The sequence below is a fragment of the Petaurus breviceps genome, unplaced genomic scaffold (genome assembly GCF_028583685.1).
Source record: "Petaurus breviceps papuanus isolate PSGF00001 unplaced genomic scaffold, PetGlider_PUasm1.0 90686, whole genome shotgun sequence".
Taxonomy (NCBI): Eukaryota; Metazoa; Chordata; class Mammalia; order Diprotodontia; family Petauridae; genus Petaurus; species Petaurus breviceps.
Genome location: NW_027187309.1, coordinates 10102156 through 10125433, shown reverse-complemented (window position 1 = coordinate 10125433; position 23278 = coordinate 10102156). Strand labels below are relative to the sequence as shown.

The 23278-nt window shown below is 33.1% G+C and overlaps 1 protein-coding gene across 3 annotated transcripts in view; it reads right to left on the bottom strand.

The window, feature by feature from the left end:
• Positions 1–420: 420 nt before the first annotated feature.
• Positions 421–23278, bottom strand: part of AGPAT5 (1-acylglycerol-3-phosphate O-acyltransferase 5) — a 90245-nt gene continuing 67387 nt past the window's right edge. For all 3 annotated transcript variants that reach the window (XM_069065416.1, XM_069065415.1, XM_069065414.1), the window contains 2 exons: positions 18496–18619; positions 421–5710 (listed from right to left, as the gene is read on the bottom strand). In XM_069065416.1, coding sequence (XP_068921517.1) covers positions 5485–5710; positions 18496–18619 — 350 coding nt within the window. In that variant the 3' untranslated portion in view covers positions 421–5484. The remainder of the gene's footprint in view (positions 5711–18495; positions 18620–23278) is intronic.

The following is a 23278-nucleotide window of genomic DNA, read 5'->3' as shown; positions in this document are numbered from 1 at the left end:
CAAGGGAGAAGGATAATTATTGGATTAAAAAAAAAATTGTTAATGCTCCTGTAGTGGAGAACATTAAGAACAAAAAGGATCATTATGTTCCTTTTTGAGAATTCTCCACTATGTTATCCACAATATCTTTTGTGAATACTTTGTTCAAATTTAATTTTCTTTGCTTCTTACCCTTTTCCCCCATAAATTCCTTACTTGAAATTTAAACTTTCTGAAATCTCAGTGTTTTCTAAATAACCCATTTAATTTTTTTCTGCATGCCCATAAGACATCAACAGCTCATATTTTCAAAATGGGGAATTCTTCTAGTTGTGAATTCATTATGTGATTGGATCGATGTTTGAATTTAATCCCTTATTCTTTTAGTTACTATGATAAGAAATATTACCAATCATTCACTTCTAAATGAAGGCCACAATAATTGTTTAAAATATAGTGTATTTGTGACAGACAGAAAAAAAAAAAACACTGAAGAAGCATTTCATTTCCATAAGTATTACAAAAAGCAAAATTAATTTTATAAAACTATTTACATCTCTATTGAATGACAAGGGAAAATATCATAAAATGGAGTAATTTTAGAACTTGACATATTTTACCCATATCTTCTATGACTAAAAGAACACACACAAATTATTTTTAAAACAGTGAAATTCTGTTCAAAAGTTATATTTAAAAATTATCAAGTCATACTAATTTAAGCTTAATAGATCATAGTATCATGAAATTCATAAAATTTAGAATAGGATGGTATATCTAGTATAACTCCATTTTAAAAATGAGAAAAGTGAGGCCCACAGAGGGGAGGTGACTTGTCTTAGAATGATCACATATAGGTAGTGAGAGTCAGGATTTACACTGAATTCTTCTGATGCCAAACGAGGGTTGTTTCTACCACACCAATATTTGAAAACCTCTTACAAAATACAAATACATCTCAGCAAGCAAAAATTAACTCATTACAGTCTGTGTATTTTGCAGAAGATTTAAGAACTGATTATAAAATACAATTTTAAAACTGATCTTACCTTTATTAAAATATAGAGGTAGTAGTAAATCTACATTCAAAATTCTGACAACAGAATAGAAGTAAGAACTTTAAGCACGGGCACTTTTCATCCTGAATGGCAAGGGGATAGCCAGGGTGGCCTGAAACCAACAAATACTGCATAACAGTGTTCTGTGGCTTCTTCACATATGCACAATGTGGGCATGACTATCAGGCAAGTCTTTCCATTTGGGGCCAGAACACAAATAATAATCATATCAGGATGTAGCATTATCTTCAAATATGAAAACCTAAATAAATATATTGATACATCTTTTACACATACACAACTAGAAAGAACATGTAAATTAAGACAGTATTAAAAATTTGGCTACCAAAAATCGAGTAACAAAATGATAATTGTCAACAAATTCTTACATGAGCCTACTATATCACATCAATTACTATTTTAATAGTAACTCAAATATCTATAGCGTTCTAAGTTTTACAAAGCATTTTCCTCACAACAACCTTGTGAGGTAGGTGATATACAACATCGTTCAGATGAGGAAACTTGTCCATTGTCAGACTGCTAATAAAGGCTGGAGCCAGAAATGGGTCTTCTCCCTCAAAACCACATTCATTTTTTTTTTAATGGAATAGGGATAAAGGAGTTTTCTCTTATTGTGTGGCTTCCTAGAAAATAGTTTCAGATTTATTTCTCCTCAGGAAAATAATCAAATCATTTGACTTAAAATTCAAGTCCTATAGGAATTATGTACTTATTGCAAAAATTTAAAACACATTTTGTTCATTCAAACTTAAATTATTTGAAATAGATGGCATTTCAATGTGATCAATATGAAAAAATTAGAGCAAGGAGACGGTCCACAGTACTCCAAATTATGCAGCTGAAAAGTGAAAATTTCAGTTAGCAATCTAGATATTCTGCTTATGTACTATCATATATTTGGAAACTTCCTCAGTCAGGATGATCAAATTCCAAGTTTTTCATTCACATTTTTTTATATCATAAGTCTGTATGTGATGAAAATTGACTTAATTACTATTGATTTAGCTGAATTTACTCATCAGAAATAAATTGACCTAACTAAATGCACCCTGAAATAGAATATATACTAATAGACAAATTTCTATGCAACAGATTGAATTGCGTACTTGGAAACATTTTGCATCACTAGGAATAATAAATGTCAGAGACATCCTTTCCTCCCCATATGCTATATTTCATCACATAGATAATATTTATTTGATGACTTTCAATATTTGATTTGAAATTAAACATATGTAATATTACCTAAAGCTAAATATTTTCAATGAAATATATGGTTAATATACATCAGGAAGTTTCTAAGAGTCTGCATTTAATTAACAAAATAATGAAATAGCTAAACTGGTTACTTTGGCCATTTTTACCAACTAATTAGCAAAAGGGAAATGAGAAGCCTTTTGCATGGAATTAAGCATAAAAAATATGCTTTTTTATATTTAGAGCAGCAAAATCACTCATTAATTAAAATGATGTAAACAGCAAAAGAAAAAGAACGGCTAATAAAATTATTTGGTATGTTTCTTAAATAAGAAACAACGGACAAAGAAATGCAAGAATATCATTGATACAAGGATACGATTTGATTTAATGAAGGGCTGGAACTGACATTCTTACTCACTCGACTTTTTTTAGTCATCAATTAGTTAATTTACTATTGCAAAATAAGTGTCATGAAGTTGCCTCCAAAAATCCTCCTACACTTAATCATAAATAATATCTGTTGACATAGAAATAAGAAAAAAATTATCTTATGCTTTTGGAGTATGTTCATCTATAAAAAATACTTCTTACAACACCTTAGAAAGGAAAGGATTACCATTTTATAAAGCTCTGAAAGCATAGCCAGTCATAACACCTATTTCTCTGCATGTAATTGCTCATGAGTTATTTCAGGCTCACAAAATTTTAAGTAGCACAGACATAAGAGACAAGGAAAGTTTTTATTTTGCTGACTTCCACACAAACCCTTTTGCTGAAAAGCATAAAATGCATGCACAGTGGCTGCATTTTGTAAAGAATAACTAAGCAATAATTCAGCTGTAAACAATAATGATACAAACAAAAGCTTAAAGGATATTTTATGAGAACATTTTACTAAAACTAAAAACAAAAAAACATGGGCCCCTTGACTGTAATAAGGAAAAATTCAAGTTAATATCAGTGCATGTTAAGAGCAACTAATTTTCCAAACATCTTGATACATAAGCAAATGAACTTATAAAATAACAATTATTTTATTAGGCTTTTCCAGTCTGTAAGAAAAATGTGTCCATATAGTAAAAAAGCAGGATGATCGAGATTTTCATTCTATTCACACTGCTACTTTTTATCATTGCAGATGAACATAATTTAAGCAATAACGCATTTTAAAATTTTGCCTATGGTACACCAACTGGATAACCAATTATTAGGTAAAACATAAATATAATTTTTTTTTGGAGGTTGATATGATTCTAACTTAACTAGCTGTGGTGGGGGTGGTAGTATTTGTATGTGTGTGTGTGTCTGTATTTCTGTGTCTTAAAAACATTTCCAAAGACAGTACAAATTTGTTCTACATTTCACAGTAAAGGAAGTTTAAAATAAGTTTGGCATCAGAACACTGGAGATCTGCCTCTATCAGAGTTAAAAGCAAGTTTATGCTCCTTATGTATGCCATACTTGAGTCTTCAAAGCTGTTACTTAAAATAAGTTTACTCACTCTAGTTTCTGAGAAGCTTACTGTACTACACATTATTCACTGTAATTGTTTACATGATTCATCATGATTTAATTAGTGTCTCTTGCCTTAGTCACTGATACTATAAATCCAGTAACAAAAGCCCAGAGTCAACAAATCTAAACCTAGAATTGTGATCCTAAAAGACTATTATAAATGATAAGAAATAAAAGTAAAACACTTATTATTGCAAGCTATATCTTGTTTTATGGTTGATGGGCTAAATTACTAAGTTGCCAAAATGGAATTTCTTAATTTGATTCAGTGAGCCACAGACCCCATTAAAGCTGAAAACTCAGAGAATCCAGGAGAGCAATATTAATCTTTTACTTTGTAGCCAGGTCAAGATTTTCCAATAGAACTGAAAAGAAAAAAAAACAACAACATTTTTTCTAAATGATGATCATTCCCTTAGTCTTGCTTGATGGAATAAATATCCCAATTGCTTCAAGGAACAAGAATTTCTTGACGTGAGACAACTGCAAAGAGCATTGGCAATAGTAGTGAGAACCTCCATACAAAGGATTCAGTTTTAAGCAGGACAAATACTGGCTGGCTATGGATTTCTGTCACCAACAGTCTACTGTGTAAACCATACATATCAACACTACCATCTCGAATCCAAATGAAGATAACTAAAATACGACTGAATTATGTAAAAGTCAAATAAAAATCTTTTTTTTTTCACTAAATATTAAGTTAAAAATCAGACTAGTAGGCAAAAGGCACATGCTTAAAAGTTTAGTAGAAACATTTGAGTGCTTTATGTTACCTCAAATATACTCTTGACCCATTAAGTGTAAAAGAATAAACATACAATTCAAAATGATTGCTCAGATAATTGTGAAGTAACAGAAAACTTAAATGATCTACTATTTATGGCACATAAGTTCTAGTTAGCATAGCTGAAATCTTTATTAAACTGAACATTTTTTTAAAATGCTTTCCTACAATTTGGTTAGGTCACAATTTTAGTTCAGGCTTAATTTTCATTATACTTTATACATTCTTTTGTACAGGGTATGAAAATTGGACTGATTTGATTAAAAATTAGAGACACAGTTAAAATGTTCTGCATATGTAAGTAATTAAATCAGCTAATAATGCAATAATGAAAAGACTAGATAAATAGACCTTCTTCCCTAAAAAGGTTTCTTGTTTTTTTATACATTTCATGATCTAGGTACTACTTTCTTAGACTGCTGTGAAGAAACACAATAAACAACGAGAACAAAAGTCACATAGCTGTAAAAACTAGCTTTGTTAGCTACAATTAGTATACAGTCACTAGTTGGGGAAAAAATGAAATAACAAAAAAGAGTAGAATATTATATACTGCAAATTAATATCCAGGAATATATTCCCTGATCCATTTAAATTACATAAAAAATAAGATGTACACTTCCATTAATCTTTGTAGTTTATCCAAAACAGACATTAAGTTCATGGGGAATGCAAAGTATAACATAACTCAGTATATCTGTTCACTTTACAGTAAATTCAAGAGTAAACGTGTAAAATTACATATGCTTATCCAAGACCAACCACAAATAGGCTGAAGTCACAAACTGTAATTTATCCAATGTTCAATCAATAAGGCTTTATTTACACTTCTTAATAAATTCAGGAAACAGTTTGGTGAAATGTGCAGCTGCCTCTCAAGAGACAGGATAGCACATTCCACTTACTGGAGACAGCATTTGCTTAAACTTTAATACTAACCAACAAGCAGCCAATTACGGTTCCATATATCCAAGTTTTCACATACAATTTCCTTCCAGACTCTGTCATGAGCATACTAGCAGTCAGACCACCTAAGAATAGTAAAGATGGCAAAGTTTTCTTGAGGCTTAGTTTGGAATTAATACATTTCCCTGGAAACTTGTTTCTTCTTTGGGAATCTGGTGAATCATAGAATTCTATCAGCAACCTATGGATACATAAAATAGGAATGGAAAGTTATTTTTTTCTGGGTAATTTCTTTTTTTAGTAATTACATTCAGTATTATAGAATTAAAGTGTAAAGCACATATCTGTTAACATATAATGTTATCTTTTAACATATAATTAGGAAGCTTAATGTCATTTTCAAGGAACATAAATTTTTTGAGGTCTACAAAATTTAGGTTAATTCAATCTATATTTAATTAACATCATTTTGTTTAAAAAATCTTCATTAGAAAAGATGAACCTCTGGGAAGGAGAGGGGCAGGGACATGGGGAAAATCTAGGCAATATAAAAATATTTGAAAAATCTAATTAAAATAGAAAAATGGATAAGGAAGAAGGATATGGGAGAAACTCAACAATCTAGCATTCAATATACCAAGTACATAAGAAGGAATCTCTATTTGGCAAGAACTGCTGGGAAAACATAAAAGCAATTTGGCAGAAATTAGGTTTATATAAAGATCTTATATCATGAAACAAAATATACTCAAAATGGATACCTAACCACAATATAAAAGGTCATACATAAGGTACCCTTCATAGCAAGAGCCAAGGAAAGAATTTTTAAAATAAAAGAGGATCTAGATAATCACAAAAGTTAAAGTAGATTTTTCCATTAGGTGAAATTTAAAAAGCTTTTACCCTAATCAATGCAGCTGTGGGTCACAATTCCATATGGGGTCGCAACCCACAGTTTAATAAGTGTTGAAGAGGGTGCAAGGGGAAAACGTTTAAGAAGCCTTCAGCTGGTATAAAAATAGAAGCTACTGATTGGGAAATAAGTCTTAGCTTTAAGTAAATATCTCGAATAAAGGTCTAATAGCCAAATCATGTAGGAATTAAATTCAAATAAGGACCAAAAACCATTCCTTAATGGCTACAAACTCAAAATATATTAAAAAAGGAAACATTTCTTTAAAAAATTAATAATTGTTAACTAGAGAGGAAGCAAATTAGAAATGTAAAAGAGAAAAGGTACTGACTCTAGAATCAGGGGACCGGTGATCAAATCCTGTCTCTGGTGCCTATGTGATGTCACAACTCCTCTAGGTCTCAGTTTTCTCATTTGTAAAATGAGTGTTAGGATTAGATAGTTTCTGATGTTCTAGCTCTAAATGTATGCTCCACTGCAGCAAATCACTAATAATAAAATGTCCAAAGACGAAAAGTCAATATTGGACATGCTGCTCAAAAACATTTTTGCCTCTTTGCTGAATGGAAATCCACAAAATTGTTTTGATTTGCATTTTTATTATTAGTGATTTGCTGCAGTGGAGCATACATTTAGAGCTAGAACGTCAGAAACTATCTAAATCCACTGTTCAGGCAATATTGATCCAATAATGATGGAAAGAAAATGAGAATTTTGCTAAATAAGTGACTAGAATGTCCATAACCTTTGACCAAGAGACCTCCAAGGAGGTAAAAAAATAAAAAGAAGTTCCTAAATTTATGGTAGAATTTTTGATGATAGTAAAGAACTGTTCCAGGAAAGCAGAAACTGTTTCATTTCTGTCCTTGTATCCCTGGGAACCTCTCCTGTTCCAGGAACACAGGGCTTCATATTGCTTTAAGGATCAAGTATAAATTCTGTTTAGCATTTTAAAAAAATCATCACGATCTAACTCCAACCAAACTTTCTAAGCTTATAACAGTGCCTGCCTCTCTGCCGACCTGTATATTGCAAACTGGTCTACTTGTTATTCATTGTATATAACATCCCATTTCCTACCTCATGCCTGAAATGAAGTTCCTACCTCTAAGAATCTCTAGCTTTGAAACAATAAAAGGAACAGTTTGAGATAAAGCTAGGAAGATTTAAATGAAATGATGCGAAGTAAAATTAACAAAACCATGAAATCAATTTATATAGGAACAACCACAATGTAAAGAAAAGCAACTCTGAAAATATTATGGAATCAGATCAATGAAATGACCAACAAAAACTTCAAATGATCAATGAAGAAAAGCATACTACAAACATTTTGAAAGAGGGGTAATGAAAAGAGGGGTATAAAAAAGGCCATGTGTTTTTGGACATGCCAAATGTGTGGAATTATTTTGTTTAACTGCTTATTTATTACAACGATTAAGCTTTTTCAGTTTGTTTTTAAGATGGAGTAGGACTTTGCAGGGGTAATAGGAATAGTGCTAACAAAAAAAAATCAGAAAAAGGAAAAACATCTTTTAAAATGCACAGAAGAGAATAGAAAAAAAAATTTCAGAAGGAACTACAGACAAGTAGGTCAGCTTCAATAGCAGCATACTGAATGTATGATATACTTTTTTAAAGTACATATACTTTTAAAAAAGTAAGTTATACCTAATAGAAATTCAATTACATATATAATTCACATTTTTTCTTCTGTTTCGTATATGGAAATGGAAAAATGTTCTCAATGATGTGGGAGAGTGTTTGTTAAATTCAGAAGAAAAAAACTTTTAAAGAGAATCTCTAGATTCTTTGAAAGGTCAGCAAGTACCATTTCTTACTATAAGAGCCTTTTCCTGATTCTCTCTTGCTTCCCTTCCCCCACAAAAATCACTTTGTATATATGTAATATCCCTCAATAGGTTGTAAATTCCCCTTATATGGGAATTCTCGTTTTTGTCTCTATATACCAAATACCTGAAATGTATATGACAAGAAATACTTGTTGAATAAATGAGTCCATTATTTCCAGAGACAGTACTAATTTTAGGACTTTACCTCAAATCAAAATAAATTCTGACTATTTACAGCTTTTATGTTAAGATAGTGGTTTCAAAATATAAATTACCTGAGTAGCAGCCTAGCAAAAATTATATTTAGACTAATATTTTATTTCATATCCTACAGTAAACTTGAAATAAATACATAAACTGAATTAAAGGAAATACCATATTTTTAAAATTATGAGAAAAAAAAACAAAAAAATTGTAAGAGAAGCAGAATCAGATACTTTACACAGCTAAGGTAAGGAGATGAATTCTTAACCAAACTAGGGATAGAGAAAATAATAAAAGATAAAATAGATCATTTTAACTTTATGAAAATGACTACTTTTACATGAATAAGACTAACAACTAGGATAAGGAAACTGTCAATTATTTAGATAACTAAGAAACATAAGCATGAAAGCCTTTACCCACTAGATGATTGATAAAAATTGAACAAGTAGTTCTCAAAACTATTAACAAATATACGCAATCACTAATAAACTCCAAATCACCAATAAGAGAAATTAAAATCAACGAACTAAATTTTCACTTCACATCTAGAAAAGTGGCAAAAATGACAAAAGATAATTAATATTGAAAGGGAAAGACAAGCACAATGATAAACGGTAAGTTGATCCATTCTAGGCGGTTGTTGTTTGTTCAGTAATTTTCAGTCATATCCAACTCTTTGTGACCCCATTTGGGGTTTTCTTCACAAAGATACTAGAGTAGTTTGCCATTTCCTTCTCTAGCTCATTTTATAGATGAGGAAAACTAAGGAAAATGGTTAAGTGACTTGTCCAGGGTTACACAGGGTCACATTTGAACTCAGATCTTCCTGACTCCAGGCCCAGCACTCTATCCACTGTTCCACCTAGCTGCCCCAACAGGCTAAATGGCAATTTGCAATTATGCTAGGAAAGGTATTATTTTTCAATAAGTATTCATTTTCATAGCAAGGCATTCGACTTGTAGACCCCTTTTCAACCTATTGGTCCTTCAAAGTTTTAAACACAATTATCACAAACAAATATGGACTCAAAAGGCCATCTAGATGAATATTCACTCTTCAGACAATGGGTATTCTTCATTTTTTCCCCATGTGTATAATTAGAGTAACCTTTTTTAAAAAAAGTCAACTTTTCAGTAATTATGATTGCATGTAGGAGTCTTTGCAGTACTCTGGGGATTGATATAATCACCACAATGTCATCCACAATCAGGATCACCAAGGAGGACTTCATCATTAATAAGAAATAACTCTCCTCTTGAAATTGGGTTTTTTATGAGACTTCTATGAGAATATGAGGATCACTGGGAGGCATATAGCTCCCTATTTTATGACATGCCTGATATTAATGGTCTCAAAACAAGGTTCTCTCTGCTGTTATATCATTAGCAGAATTAATTTTTTCTAATGGTAGATACTTTATTGAAAGAGATCTATAAGGCTGCATTTTACTCTTTTAAAATAAATGTTTTTTTTTTAATAGTCAGCAATAGGCACAGTGGTATCTTGTGTTTTCTGTATCTTTAAATCAATTGTGTAATTGAAAAGAAAAGTGTCTTACCACTGTCTTAGCATTTTTATTCCTTTAAAGGAGCCTTCCTATTCCCTTCCAATTTCATCAGAGTTGATCTCAATGCATGTGCATGCTGTTTTTTTTTTTTTTTACAAATTATGTATAGATGGAAAAATACAAACATGGCCCACAGTTATTGAGGTTTTCTTGGTAACATGGACCATCATTTTTTTTTAACTTTGGCATCCTACTCTTCTTCAGTTACCTTAAGAACTAATTCCTGTATTAACTCCAAAAGGACCTGTATATTCTGCAAATTAACTCTAATCTAGATTTCTGCCCCCCCCCCCATATTTGATCTTAACAGTGCCATTTCTACCTCCTCTTATAAACATATCCCAGTGGGCTCCACTGACATCAGTGATGAAGAGTTTGTTACATAAATTATTTGTAGGTGGAATCCTAGGAATGTGGTGAAATAAGGGATAACCTAGTACTGAATTCCTCCTTTACCAGAACAAGGACAAGAGAATGACAAGAGAATTCCTTCAGAAATAATGTGACATCATCTCCCTGGACACTTGCTCCTGGTACTTCTCCCCATCACATAGATACACTGTGTATATGAAAGTCCAAAGTAAACCTCTGATTTATCAGGGGCCCAGTTTTAGGCTCTGACTTTTGGAGTTAATCCATTAACAACATTTGTATGTACCTTCATACCAAGAGGTAGGAAAGCCAGAAAATCGTAACATCCCTGAGAATTTAGAGGGAGGAATGGTTGGAGCTAGACAGGAATGTGTAGCTAAGGAGAGAGGGCCAGGGAGGGGCGGGGGAGACAGTTACATTGTTTTCTTGTTAGTATTATGAAAGGATTTTCTCCCTGCCCCCCTGTAGGCTCCATGAAATCAATTAAGATCTGAAGTATGAAAGTGCTCTCTAAAATTGTTGGATCAGTTCACAATTCTACCTAGAATAGAATGAATTAGCATTCCAATTTTCCCACATCTTCTCCAACATTTATCTTTTTCCTTTTTTGTCATATTAGCTAATGTAATAGGTGTGAGATGGTACCTCAAAGTTCTTTAATTTGCATTTCTTGAATCAGTAGTGATTTAGAGCATTTTTTCATATGATTATAGACAGCTTTAATTTTTTCAACTGAAAACTGCCTGTTCATATCCTTTGACCATTTATTAATTGGGAAATGACTTGCATTCTTATAAATTTGACTCAATTCTCGATATGTTTTAGAAATGAGGCCTTTATCAGAGACACTGGCTATAAAATTGTTTCCCAGCTTTCTGCTGCCCTTCTAATAATCTTGGTTGCACTGGCTTTGTTTATATAAAAACTTTTTAATTTAATGTAATCAAAATTATCCATTTTGCATTTCCTAATGTTCTCTATCTCATGTTTGGTCATAAATTCTTCCCTTCTCCATGTATCTCACAGGTAGGTATGACCCTTTATGTCTAAATTGGGTACCCATTTTGACCTTATCTAGGTATAAGGTGGAAGATGCTGATCTATGCCTAGTTTCTGCCATACTATTTTCCAGTCTTCCTAGCAGGTTTTGTCAATAAGTAAGTTCTTATCTCAGAAGCTAGAATCTTTAGATTTATCAAAGAGTAAATTACTATAGTCATTGATTACTATGTCTCATGTATCTGACTTATTCCACTGATCCATTACTTTATTTTTTAGCCAGTACCAAGCAGTTTTGATGATTGTTTCTTTATAATACAGTTTTAGATCTGGTATGGCTAGGTCACCTCCCTATGCACTTTTTCATTAATTCCCTTGATATCGTGGACCTTTTATTCTTCCAGATGAATTTCATTATTTTTTCTCATCCTATAAAGGAATTTTTTTGGTAGTTTGATTGGTATGGCATTGGATAAGCAAATTAACTTAGGCAAAATTGTCGTTTTTCTTATATTAGCTTGGCCTACACATGAGCAATTGATATTTTTCCAATTATTTAGATCTGACTTTATTTGTATGAAAAGTGTTTTGTAACTGTCTTTATATAGTTCCTCAGTTTGTCTTGACAGCTAGACTCTCAAATATTTTATATTGTCAACAGTTACTTTAAATGGGATTCCTCTATCTGTTGCAAGTTTGTTAGTGATATATAGAAAAGCTAATGCTTTGTGTGGGCTTATTTTATATCTTTGCTAAAGTTGTTTATTATTTCAAGTAGTTTTACTTGATTCTACAGGATATTCTAAATATATCATTTGCAAAGAGTGATAGCTTTGTTTCTTCACTGCTTATTCTAATTCCTTCAATTTCATTTTCTTCTCTTATTGCTAAAGCTAATGTTTCTAGTACAATATTGAATAACAGTGATGATAACTGACATCCATATGATTTCTGCTAATTTTGTTATTGATGTGGTCAATTATGCTGATAGTTTACCTAACCAGCCCTATATTCCTGGTATAAATTCTACCTGACCATAGTATATTATCCTCATGGTAAGTTGGTGTAATCTCTTTGCTAGTATTTTATTTAAAAGTTTTACATCAATAGTCATTATGGGAATTGGTCTATAAATTTTTTCTCTGCTTTAGCTCTTCCCAGTTTAGGTATCAGCTCCGTATCTGGATCATAAAAAGAATTTGGTAGGTCTCCTTTGTCTATTTTTTCAAATAGTTTATATGGTATTGGAATTAAGTGTTCTTTAAATGTTTGGTAGAATTCACTTGTAAGTCCATCTGGCCCTGGAAATTTTTTCTTAGGAAATTTATTGATGGCTTGTTCAATTTCTTTTTCTGAAAAGGGGTTAAGTATTTTGTTTCTTCTTTTGTTAATCTGGGCAATTTATATTTCTATAAATAGTCATCCATTTCACTTAGATTATCAGATTTATTGGCATACAGGTAAGCAAAATAGCTCCTAATTATTGTTTTAATTTACTCTTCATTGGTGATGAATTCACCCTTTTCATTTTTGACATTGGTAATTTGGTTTTCTTCTTTAAAACTAAATTAACCAAACCTTTATCTACTATATTGGGTGTTTTTTTTCCCCATAAAACAAGTACTTAGTTTACTAGTTCAATAATTTTCTTAATTTCACCTTCTCTGATAAAGGCATGCCATGCTGGACTGTCCTGTACCAGTGTCTTCCACGTCACACAATCAATTTCAAAGTTCCTAAGAGAAATACTTTGATGATCACCTGATTTACCTAACTCTCACCTGTGGGATACTAATGCACTGTTGCTGGAGTTGTGAATTGATCCAACAATTCTTCAGAAAAAATTTAGTATTATGCCCAAAGGGTTATAAAACTGTGCATACCCTTTGATCCAGCAATACAACTTCTAGGTCTGTATTCTAAAGTGACCATAAAAATGGGAAAAGGTGTACAGAAATATTTATCACAGCTCTTTTTGTGCTGGCAAAGAATTGGAAATTGAGGGAATGCTTATCAATCAGAGAACGGTTGAACAAGTTGTGGCATATGAATGTAATGGAATATTATTATTCCATAAGAAAGGATGAGCAGGCAGATTTCAGAAAAACCTGGATTTACATGAACTGATGCTGAGTGAAGTGAGCAGAACCAGAAGAACAAAGTACATAGTACCAACAACATTGTGCAGTGACCAACTTTGATAGACTTGGCTCTTCTCAGCAATGCAACAATCTAAGACAATTCCAAAAGACTCATGATGGAAAATGCTATCCACATCCAAAGAAAGAATTGTGGAATCTGAATGCAGATAGAAGTATACTATTTTCTGTTTTATTTTTTGTTATTTTTTGGGGGGGAGGTTTGTTGGGTTTTTTTCTCATGGTTTTTCCCTTTTCTGATTCTTCTTTTACAACATGACTAAAGTGGAAATATGTTAATATGATTGCACATGTACAAAATAGATCAAATTGCATGCCATCTTGGGAAGGATGGAGGGAAAGAAGGGGGAAAATTTGGAACTCAAATTCTTATAAAAGTGAATATTCTAAACTAAAAGTAAATAAATGAATTTAAGAAATTTTTTTTTTTTAAAAGAGAGAAACAGAATCAGTATCAGTATCGCTGAAGGAATACCATGGACCATAGGTGTCAAACACTTCTTAGAGAACAAGGTTAAAATGTCATTGGGAAATGTCATAAAAAATAAATAAAAACACAATACCACATTTTAAAAAAAGGCCTGGGGTACAAGGCCAGGGACTGAAGATAGCTAGTGGCTATGGCATGGAGAAGGAATGGACCCAGAAATGAGGAACTGGTTACACCTTTCTAATGTAGTATAGCAATAAACCAGCAGTAGGAAGGATTTAGCGAAAGAGTGTAAAAGATGTGCAACCTTAAAGTTCTTGTTTCTCCTTAGGAGTGTTTCCAAGGATCCCTCTTTCCCCAACCCCATTGTGGGCTGGGACCTGTGAATCCAACCTGCCTCCACTAGGGTCTGTCCAGACACAAGGAAGTTTGTTGTTGAGAAAGAAATATAAAATAACAAGGTTGTTGAAGTGGACAATGGTCCCAGCTACAGTAACCTTTTAGTCTCCCTTTGAGAAAGATCCACTTTGTCACCCTTGCCCTTTGAGGTCTACAAATCTCATCCAATCCTAAAAGAAGAAAGCAGGTAGCAAAGTCAAAATAGCACTGGGCACAGAATAAGGGAGGGAAGTGACTGCAAATCTATCACAAGGGGGAAAAAAGAGTGACTAGATAAAGACAAGATTAAAAACTAACAAGGTGGGGCAGGCGGCTAGGTGGCGCAATGAATAGACCACTGACCCTGGAGTCAGGAGGACCTGAGTTCAAATCCAGCCTCAGACCGACTTACTAGCTGTGTGACCTTGGGCAAGTCACTTAACCCCAATTGCCCTGCCCCACCCCCATAAAAACAACAAAACACTAACAAAGGAAGGAAAACAAGTCATTACAATGATCACTTTTCAGCAAAGGAAATCATCAAAACCCTTAAGGAGGAAAATATTACAATAAATTATGCCAGGCTAAAAGAAATGAAAATGAAAAAAAATCTCTATGAACCTCCAGAATAGTTCAGAAAAAAAATGAATGAGATAGCAAAGAAATTCCACCTCTCAAAGAAGAAATCTCCAAGTCGTAGTCAACAAGCTTTCTTAAGCACCTACTACATACAAAAAAAAAGAATTTAGAACAAAAGACAGATTCAGTCTCTCTAAGAGTAGATTGTTGCAGGGGGAAAAAGACAGAATGGGAAGTGCAGATTGCTGATTGTAGAAAGAAAATTAAGAGAACAAAAAGCAAAAAAATTGAGTAAGATTGAGCACTCAGCCAAACGGAGCTTTAAATGCTGAACCCAGGTCTTACTGACTTCCAGTCGCTAAGTCAGTTGCTTTGCTGTAGGAATGATTTTAAATAGATGCTCAATACATGTAAATAATTAGAAAATTACTGAAGGATTCTAGGATTTCTAGAAAACATGGGGGAGAGGGAGGAAACATCTGCATATCATATTTGAAAATATTAGACAGAAAACTATGCAGAAAGACTGGAAATAGAAAGCAAAACTGATAACTAACTTAAATGACAACTTAATGGTAACTTAAAAGATACCAAATAGAGATACAAAAATCATAAACATTTTTAAACAGTTTTAAGGAATAAGTTAAAATAAGAGAAATTTAATTGAAAATAAAATGTAAAAAAGTAGTAATATATCAATATATTCACAGATTTATAAAAATATTAATAAAACACTTTACTGACAAAAAGAAAACAATTAGCTGGAGAAATATTAAGTGTTCATAATTTGGTCATATGAATATAATAAATATAACAATATTATCTAGTTTACAGATTTAAGGTTGAACCAATCAAATATCTAAAAGGACAGAGCTTTACAGAACTAGACAGGATAATATCACAATTCATCTGAATGATGCTTCTATTACTTTCCTACCACAATAAAGTGAAGCTAAGAATATTTTCCTATATGTTGACTATTTGTTTCTGCCTTCAACTTCATCGAGGAATATGCCCATAGTTGAAATCAATGGGTCAAAATGATGTGGTCTAGTCAAATTTTTGCTATCAGTTCAAAACAAACATATACACCAGTACCAATAACAGTAGATTAGTATTCCTGTATTCCCATCACCTCTCAAAAATTTTCCTTTGTTTTTTTAACAACACATTCAAAAGAACATTAAAGCTGCTTGATAGGAACTATTATTTTTGTCACTGTACTCCAAAGCTTTTTCAGTGTGCTTGGCAACAGGTAAGTGTGCAGAATAAATGTGCTCTTGACAAAAATCTTTAATAATTTGTAGGGTGGGAGATAAAAGCTTAAGGTTTCTTATGTTTTGCATTTATCTTCTAATCATAAATTTGAAACATGGTAATTTATGTTATGTGATTCTTCTTCTGAAAACTATTTGTTCATATCTTGACCACCAGTCTGTTAGTAGATTAGCCTCAATATCATTTATTCATGTCAATCAAAATGAGATGAACATGAGGAATTCAGCAAAACACAGTTTTGCATGAAATGATGCAGAATGGAATAAAAAAGGCAAAATATACACTTATGACAATAATTTAAATGGAAAAAAATAATTAAAAGGATGTAGTAATTAAGTGGGAAAAAATACTTGTAGCAGGGAACGAATACTGAAATATACCACTCTCATCACACAGGAGAGTACTTATTAGAACATAATGTTGTTAGTCATGATTCACTATTAAACATGTTTTTGCTTAATTGTTTCTTTGTCATGAAAGTAGGTTTATGGATTTTTTTGGAAGTCAGAGATTATTCACCAAAATGACTAGTATGTAATGAAAAGGTAGCCATAAAATTATTTTTTTTAACCTTTCTAAGTCTTTCCCACCTTTTGACTGCTGCTCCCCTTACAATTTTCTCCTTAAAAGCCCTTGGAATGACTTTGCTTAGTTGGATTTCTCATCAACCTTTCTTTAAATTTTTTTTTCCCCCTCTCTACTGCTTCATGCTGTTTTATAAAGGCAATATTTATTGTTTCATAATCTTCCACCATCCTTCTTCATAAGATTTCACAAAGAAATTTTTATTCTAAACTAATGTTGCCCTTAGCAAACTCTCTTTTTAAATTAAATATTTGTGGAATACAGATCATTTTGCTTTATCTGTAATGGTAAATTATTTACATGAATTAAGCATCTATTTAAAATCATTCCTACAGCAAAGCAACTGACATAGCGACTGGAAGTCAGTAAGACCTGGGTTCAAGTCTTTCCTCAACATATCTTGACTATATGAACAAGTCACTTAAAGTTAGGAGTATAAAATGTAGATGGATCTCCACGGTTAACAGGACTTTATTCACTGGAAAGTTTTCTATACTTAATGACATCATAGATTCAGGAAAAAAAATTGTTTGTGATCTGTGTCAATAACTGTTTAAAACAGGCTAGAATGCAGTAGTTTTAAATGCATGCCTTTTTTCATTTTTGCTTTCTCTTCTAGTTTTGTATTCATTTTGACCTTTGTTCTATTTATGCCAGTAGGCTGAATATATAAAAATAGCTGATTAAAGATTTACACATATTAATAATAACTCATTTTTTTCTCAGATAAAATGTACTTTCTTTTTAATGTTATTTTGTTATCACCATATATCTAGCACCTTCCAATTATTTTCTAAAAGAAAATAATCAAAATGTATAAGCATGAGACTTTAGGGCAGTCTACAATGCATTAAGGCTCTTCCATTGATTTTTGCTGACCTGTATTTTCCAACATTTTTCACCTTCTTCATCTATCTTCAATTTACTTTGAAGTTACTGAATAACAAAATATAAAACCATTTAATCTGATGGGTTTCATGGAGTTCTTTGCAGAATGTCTCTACTTCATATACTGAAATATAAATTAGCATTTAATTATCTCTTGCAGGTCCTACTTACAAATACATATGAGAATTGTAAGATGATCTGACCAAGTGTTCCATTAAATTGTTTCTTGTTTCTCTGGAAACAAGATAACACTAACTCCACCAATTATTTTGTTTCCCACTCTCCAAGAAGAGCTTTTAGGCCATCCTCAAATTTAGCTGTAGCTTTCTTCTCCTTTCTGAATTCATTTACATGAGAATATTAAGATTAGAAGAATTTAATTCTATAATATTCAATTGTTGAAACTGAACAAAAACCTCACTTTTAGAATAAAAACAATTATGTTAATATTAATAGATGGTCTAAAAGTTAATTAATTCATGATACACTCTCTGCTTTTCTAATCTTCTGTCATCATCCATGGAAACAAAAGGGGCCACATAGGACTGAAGGCATTTTTGTATTTTCTCTGTTTTTTCTGTTGTCATGGTAAAAGAAATTTTTTCAATGTATGTGCATAGAATAAAAATAAAACAAAATGAAAAAAATCTACCAGGTCAATTTTTATAATTCTTTTGGTGACATAAAAATGAAGACATTTAACTAACTCAAAGAATGAAATCTAATAGAAATCATTTGCACAAAAATTTTCTTCAGATGTCAAAGATGAAGACATTCAGTCACATGCAGAACAGTGTTAAGCATACATGTTACTTACTTATCTTTTATTTCAAAGCGTTCGTGAAGCCATCTTCTCATAGACAACTGTTCTTCTGGGACATCTTTTTTGTCTATACGATCAATGTGAATGTGAACTTTTGGACATTCTTTGCAGAGAAATTCTAAAAAAGAAAAAAAGAAATGATATCTATTTCCATTTTAATAAAATGAATGGAAAATTCATGCTTTTTGTTTCATACTGATACAGAATAGTGGAAATCTGGTTATCCTACTTCTGCCATAACTTCAGAAGACATTATAACTAAACTGATGATAGATTATATTTTTCACTTAAAAACAGGAAAATATAAAATTCCTAAAATGATAGTAAGATACTGAGAGAGTCAGTTTTCACAATGGTGCAGCAAGAAAGACCTTGAAAAATGCAGACAGTTGAAAAAACTTGGAATCTAGGCTCTAAGGGAAAAGGAAGTTAGAATTCAGTAGGACCAATCCTTCTCTTCAGATACATTCTCTACCTATTACTTTATAATACCACTCAAACAAAACTGAGATACCCGTTTTGAAATCTCTTCAACAGTTTAGCTGTTTTTCTAGAAACTATTTAATCTACTACTCTAAAATTTCCAAGGAAGATGAAGTATTGCAATCTAATATACCTCATAATTATTATTTAATAACTACAATACCTAACCTAGCACTTCTTAAGACAGCAGGTAATTAGATAGGCATATTTCCCAGGATAGTAGAGAAATTTGAAGTTATAGAACCATCATCTGGCTGTGTTGCTAAAGAAAGAGGACAGAAGAGTTGTATATGGGAATACCAGAATAGAAAGGGAAGCTGAGAAATGGGAAAATTCTCAAGAAAAAAAAAGTGACTTCTGAATTTTATTTAATTATTGTAATTTGTTAAGGGTGGTTTATTTCAAAGAGAACATAATGATGGAGTCCCTTGATGGATGTGTGTTTGAAGAGAAGGTACATCATAGGGATTATAGGACAGTCCATTAACAAGTGTTTATTAAGCATTTACAAAATACTAAGCACTGTACTAAATGCTACAAATTGAAAGGCAAAAATATGAAGTATGTCATCAAGAAGCTTACAGTATAAATGAGAGATAAACTTGGAGGGAAAGGACTTGTGGGGGAAGGGAGAGAAAAAGTAGAAAAAGCCTCTTCCAGAAAGTAGGGTTTGAGCGCATTCTTAAAGAATCAGTGGGCAAAGATGAGGAGGCAGGGCATTTCAGGAATGGGGAGGGCAGGCAGTAAAAAGGGCATGGAGTTGGGAACTAGAATTGGAGAGAGTAACATATTTTAGGAAAATCACTTTGGCAAACTGAGTGTGGAGACTGGTGTGGGTTAAGACTTGAGCAAGAGAGATTAACCAGACAAAACAGAAGCTTGCACCTGGGGGGCAGCTTAGAACAGAGATAGGGACATATGCAAGCTTTGTTGTAAAGATAAAAATGGTAAGACTTGGCAACAGATTGGATATCTATGGTTCGAGTATGAGTAAAGTCAAGGATGACAACAGGATGAGAATAGTTATACTAATGTTAGGAAGAGGGGGTGGAGCCAAGATGATTAAGTAAAAGCAGGAAATTGTCTAAGCTCCCACTCCAACCATCTCCAATATCTATAAATATGACTAAACAAATTTTAGAGCTACACAGCCCACAAAGTGACAGAGAAACAAATCTCCTGCTGAAGGCACCCTAGAAGGCTGATAAGAAGGGTCTATCACACCAAGCTGGGAGCTGCTCACAATCTCACGTGAGCCACACCAGGCCAGAGCAGCCCCTACCAGCAGCACAGACCAGCCAAAGCAGACTTCAGGAGAGTGAATCACCAGCAGCTGTGGTGGTTTCCAGACTTCTCAATCCATAAATGCCAAAGAGAAAGTAAAAGGTCAGTGGGGAAATCTGTTGGAACTGGGTGACAGAAGAGCAGGGTCAGGGCCCTGCCCCCAGGGCAAGAACTGGTGGAGGAAAAGAGGCTGCAGCTGCTGCCACCTGGCTGTTTCCAGAGCTCCTGGCCTGCAGATCTTAGGGAGACCATGCAACCATTCAGAGGGTAATTGCTCTTGCTTTGACCTACTTGGATATGGATCACAATCTTGGGTGGTGGTCCTGGAGTAAGAAATGCCAGTGTGCTAGAGTTTGTGGTGGCTGTAGAGAGGGCACCTTCTCAGACCTCTGACAACATTTGCGAAAACCCCAGCAATCTGGGACAGAACTTTCCACTCTGGAAGCAGAGTTCTACCATGGCAAAGAGCTCAAAAGTCAAGTAATTACCTGGCAAGATGAGCAAGGAGAAGGACAATCAGATCATAGAATCCTTTTTGGGGCACAAAAAGGATAAAATATGGAAACAGAAGTCAACGAAGTCAAACTCCTGCATCAAAAGCTTCCAAGAAAAATATGAACTGGTCATAGGCTATGAAGGAGCTCAAGAAGGATTTTGAAAATCAAGTAAGAGAAGTGGAGGAAAAATTGGAAAGAGAAACAAGAATTAAAGTTAACAGCCTGTTAAAGACACCCAAAAAATACTGAAGAATATAACACATTAAAAAACAGACTAACTTAAATGGCAAAAGAGGCCCAAAAATCCAATGATCATTTAAGAATTATTGGACTACCTGAAAGCCATGATCAAAAAAAGAGTCTAGAAATCATTCTTCAAGAAATTCTCAAGGAAAACTGCCCTGATATTCTAGAACCAGAAGGAAAAATAGAAATTGAAGGAATTCTCCAATCGCCTCTTGAAAAAGATCCCAAAAAGAAAACTCCTAGGAATATCATAGCTAAATTCCAGAGCTCCCAGGTCAAGGAGAAAATATTAAAAGCCGCCAGGAAGAAACAATGTGAGTATTGTGGAAACACAATCAGGATAACACAAGATTTAGCAGCTTCTACACTAAGGGATCAAAGGGCTTGGAATATGATATTCCAAAGGTCAAAGCAGCCAGGATTAAAACCAAGAATCATCTACCCAGCAAAACTGAGTATAATGCTTCAGGGGAAAATATGTTCATTCAATGAAATAGAGGACTTTCAAGCTTTCTTGATGAAAAAACCAGAGCTGAACAGAAAATTTGAATTTCAAATATAAGAAGCAAGAGAAGCAAGAGAAGGTAAACAAGGAAAATAAATCATAAGGAACTTATTAAAGTTGAACTATTTACATTCCTACATGGAAAAACAATAACTGTAACTCATGAGACTTTTCTCACTATGAGGATAATGGGAGGGAATATATATGCATATATATGTACACATACATATATATGTTTATATAGGAGGGTATATGTGTGTATAGAAACATGTGTGTATATGTATACATAGACAGAGGGCACAGGATCAGCTGAATAGGAAGGGATGGTATCTAAAAAATAAAATGAAGAGGTGAGAGAGGAATATAATGAGAGAAGGAAAAAGGGAAAGATAGAATAGGGTAAATTATCTCATATAAAAGAGGCAAGAGCAAACTGTTACAATAGAGAGGAAGAGCAGGAAGATGAAAGAGAATTGGTCAACCTTACTCTCATTGAATATGGCTTAAGGAGGGAATAACATACACACTCTCTTGGGTATCTTACCCTACAGGGAAATAGGGGGGAAGGGGATAAGAGAGGGGATGATAGGAGGGAGGGCAGATTGGGGGAGAGGGTAGTTAGAAGCTCATACTTTTGAAACGCTTTGCATAACTACACATGTACAACCTATATTGAATTGCTTATCTTCCCTGTGGGGGTGGGTGAGAAGGGAAGGGAAAGAATCTGGAAATCAAAGTTTTAAAAACAAATGTTGAAAATAATTGTTTTTTTCATGCAACTTGGAAATACTATAAATAGGCACTGAGGTATAGAAACTCATCTTGCCCTACTAGAAAGTTAGAGGGTCCATGGGGGAGGATATAAGAGAGAGAGCTGACTGGGGGGAGGGGTATTCAGTAGTCTCACTATCTTGGGGTAGAGGGTAGGGGAAAGATGGGGAGAAAATTTATAACTCAAAATCTTGTGGAAATAAATGTTGAAAACTAAAAATAAATTTTAAAAAGTAAAAAAAAAACAATGTTAGGAAGACAGGAATTGGGGGAAAATATAAGTTCTGTTTTGTGCATATTAAATTTAAGATATCTATGGGACATGCAGTTTGAGATGTTCACTGATAGCTGATGATGTGAAATAAGTGCACAGAAGAGCTGTAAGGGGATGGATGAATAAATCTGGCAATCACCTGCACAGAGATAATAACTGAATCCATAGGAATTTATGAGAAATCACCAAATGAGATAATGTAGAAAGAGAAGACGTTGTTTGTTCCTTGTTTTATTATTCCCTATACTTGGTATCTAATACCCACGACTTTTAATTACCTAGATATACTGCAATTAACACCTTAAGTAGTATCCTGCCCATATAACTGACAACTACAGCCTTAACACTTTTTAAGCAGTGTGATATAAACACACATACTAAAAATGATGTACCTTTTTAAATAAGCCTATGGATGACATCCCTGGAAAACAAGCTTAATTTCTAAGATATGTAACATCAATTCATATATATAGAAATAAGAACCATTCTGTAATTGACAAATGACAAAAGGAGAGGAATTGGCAGGCTTTTAAAAGCATTTTTAATCTTTTTTCTCCCAATTTAAAAGCATTTGTTTCCCTTCCAAAACTCAATCCCTCCAACAAAAGAGGTGTGTGAGGGTAAACAGAAAAGCAAAAAACCTTTAACGAATAAGTGTGAAATAAGCAAAACACATTCCCACATTGGTCATGTCCAAAAATATCTTATTCTACATCT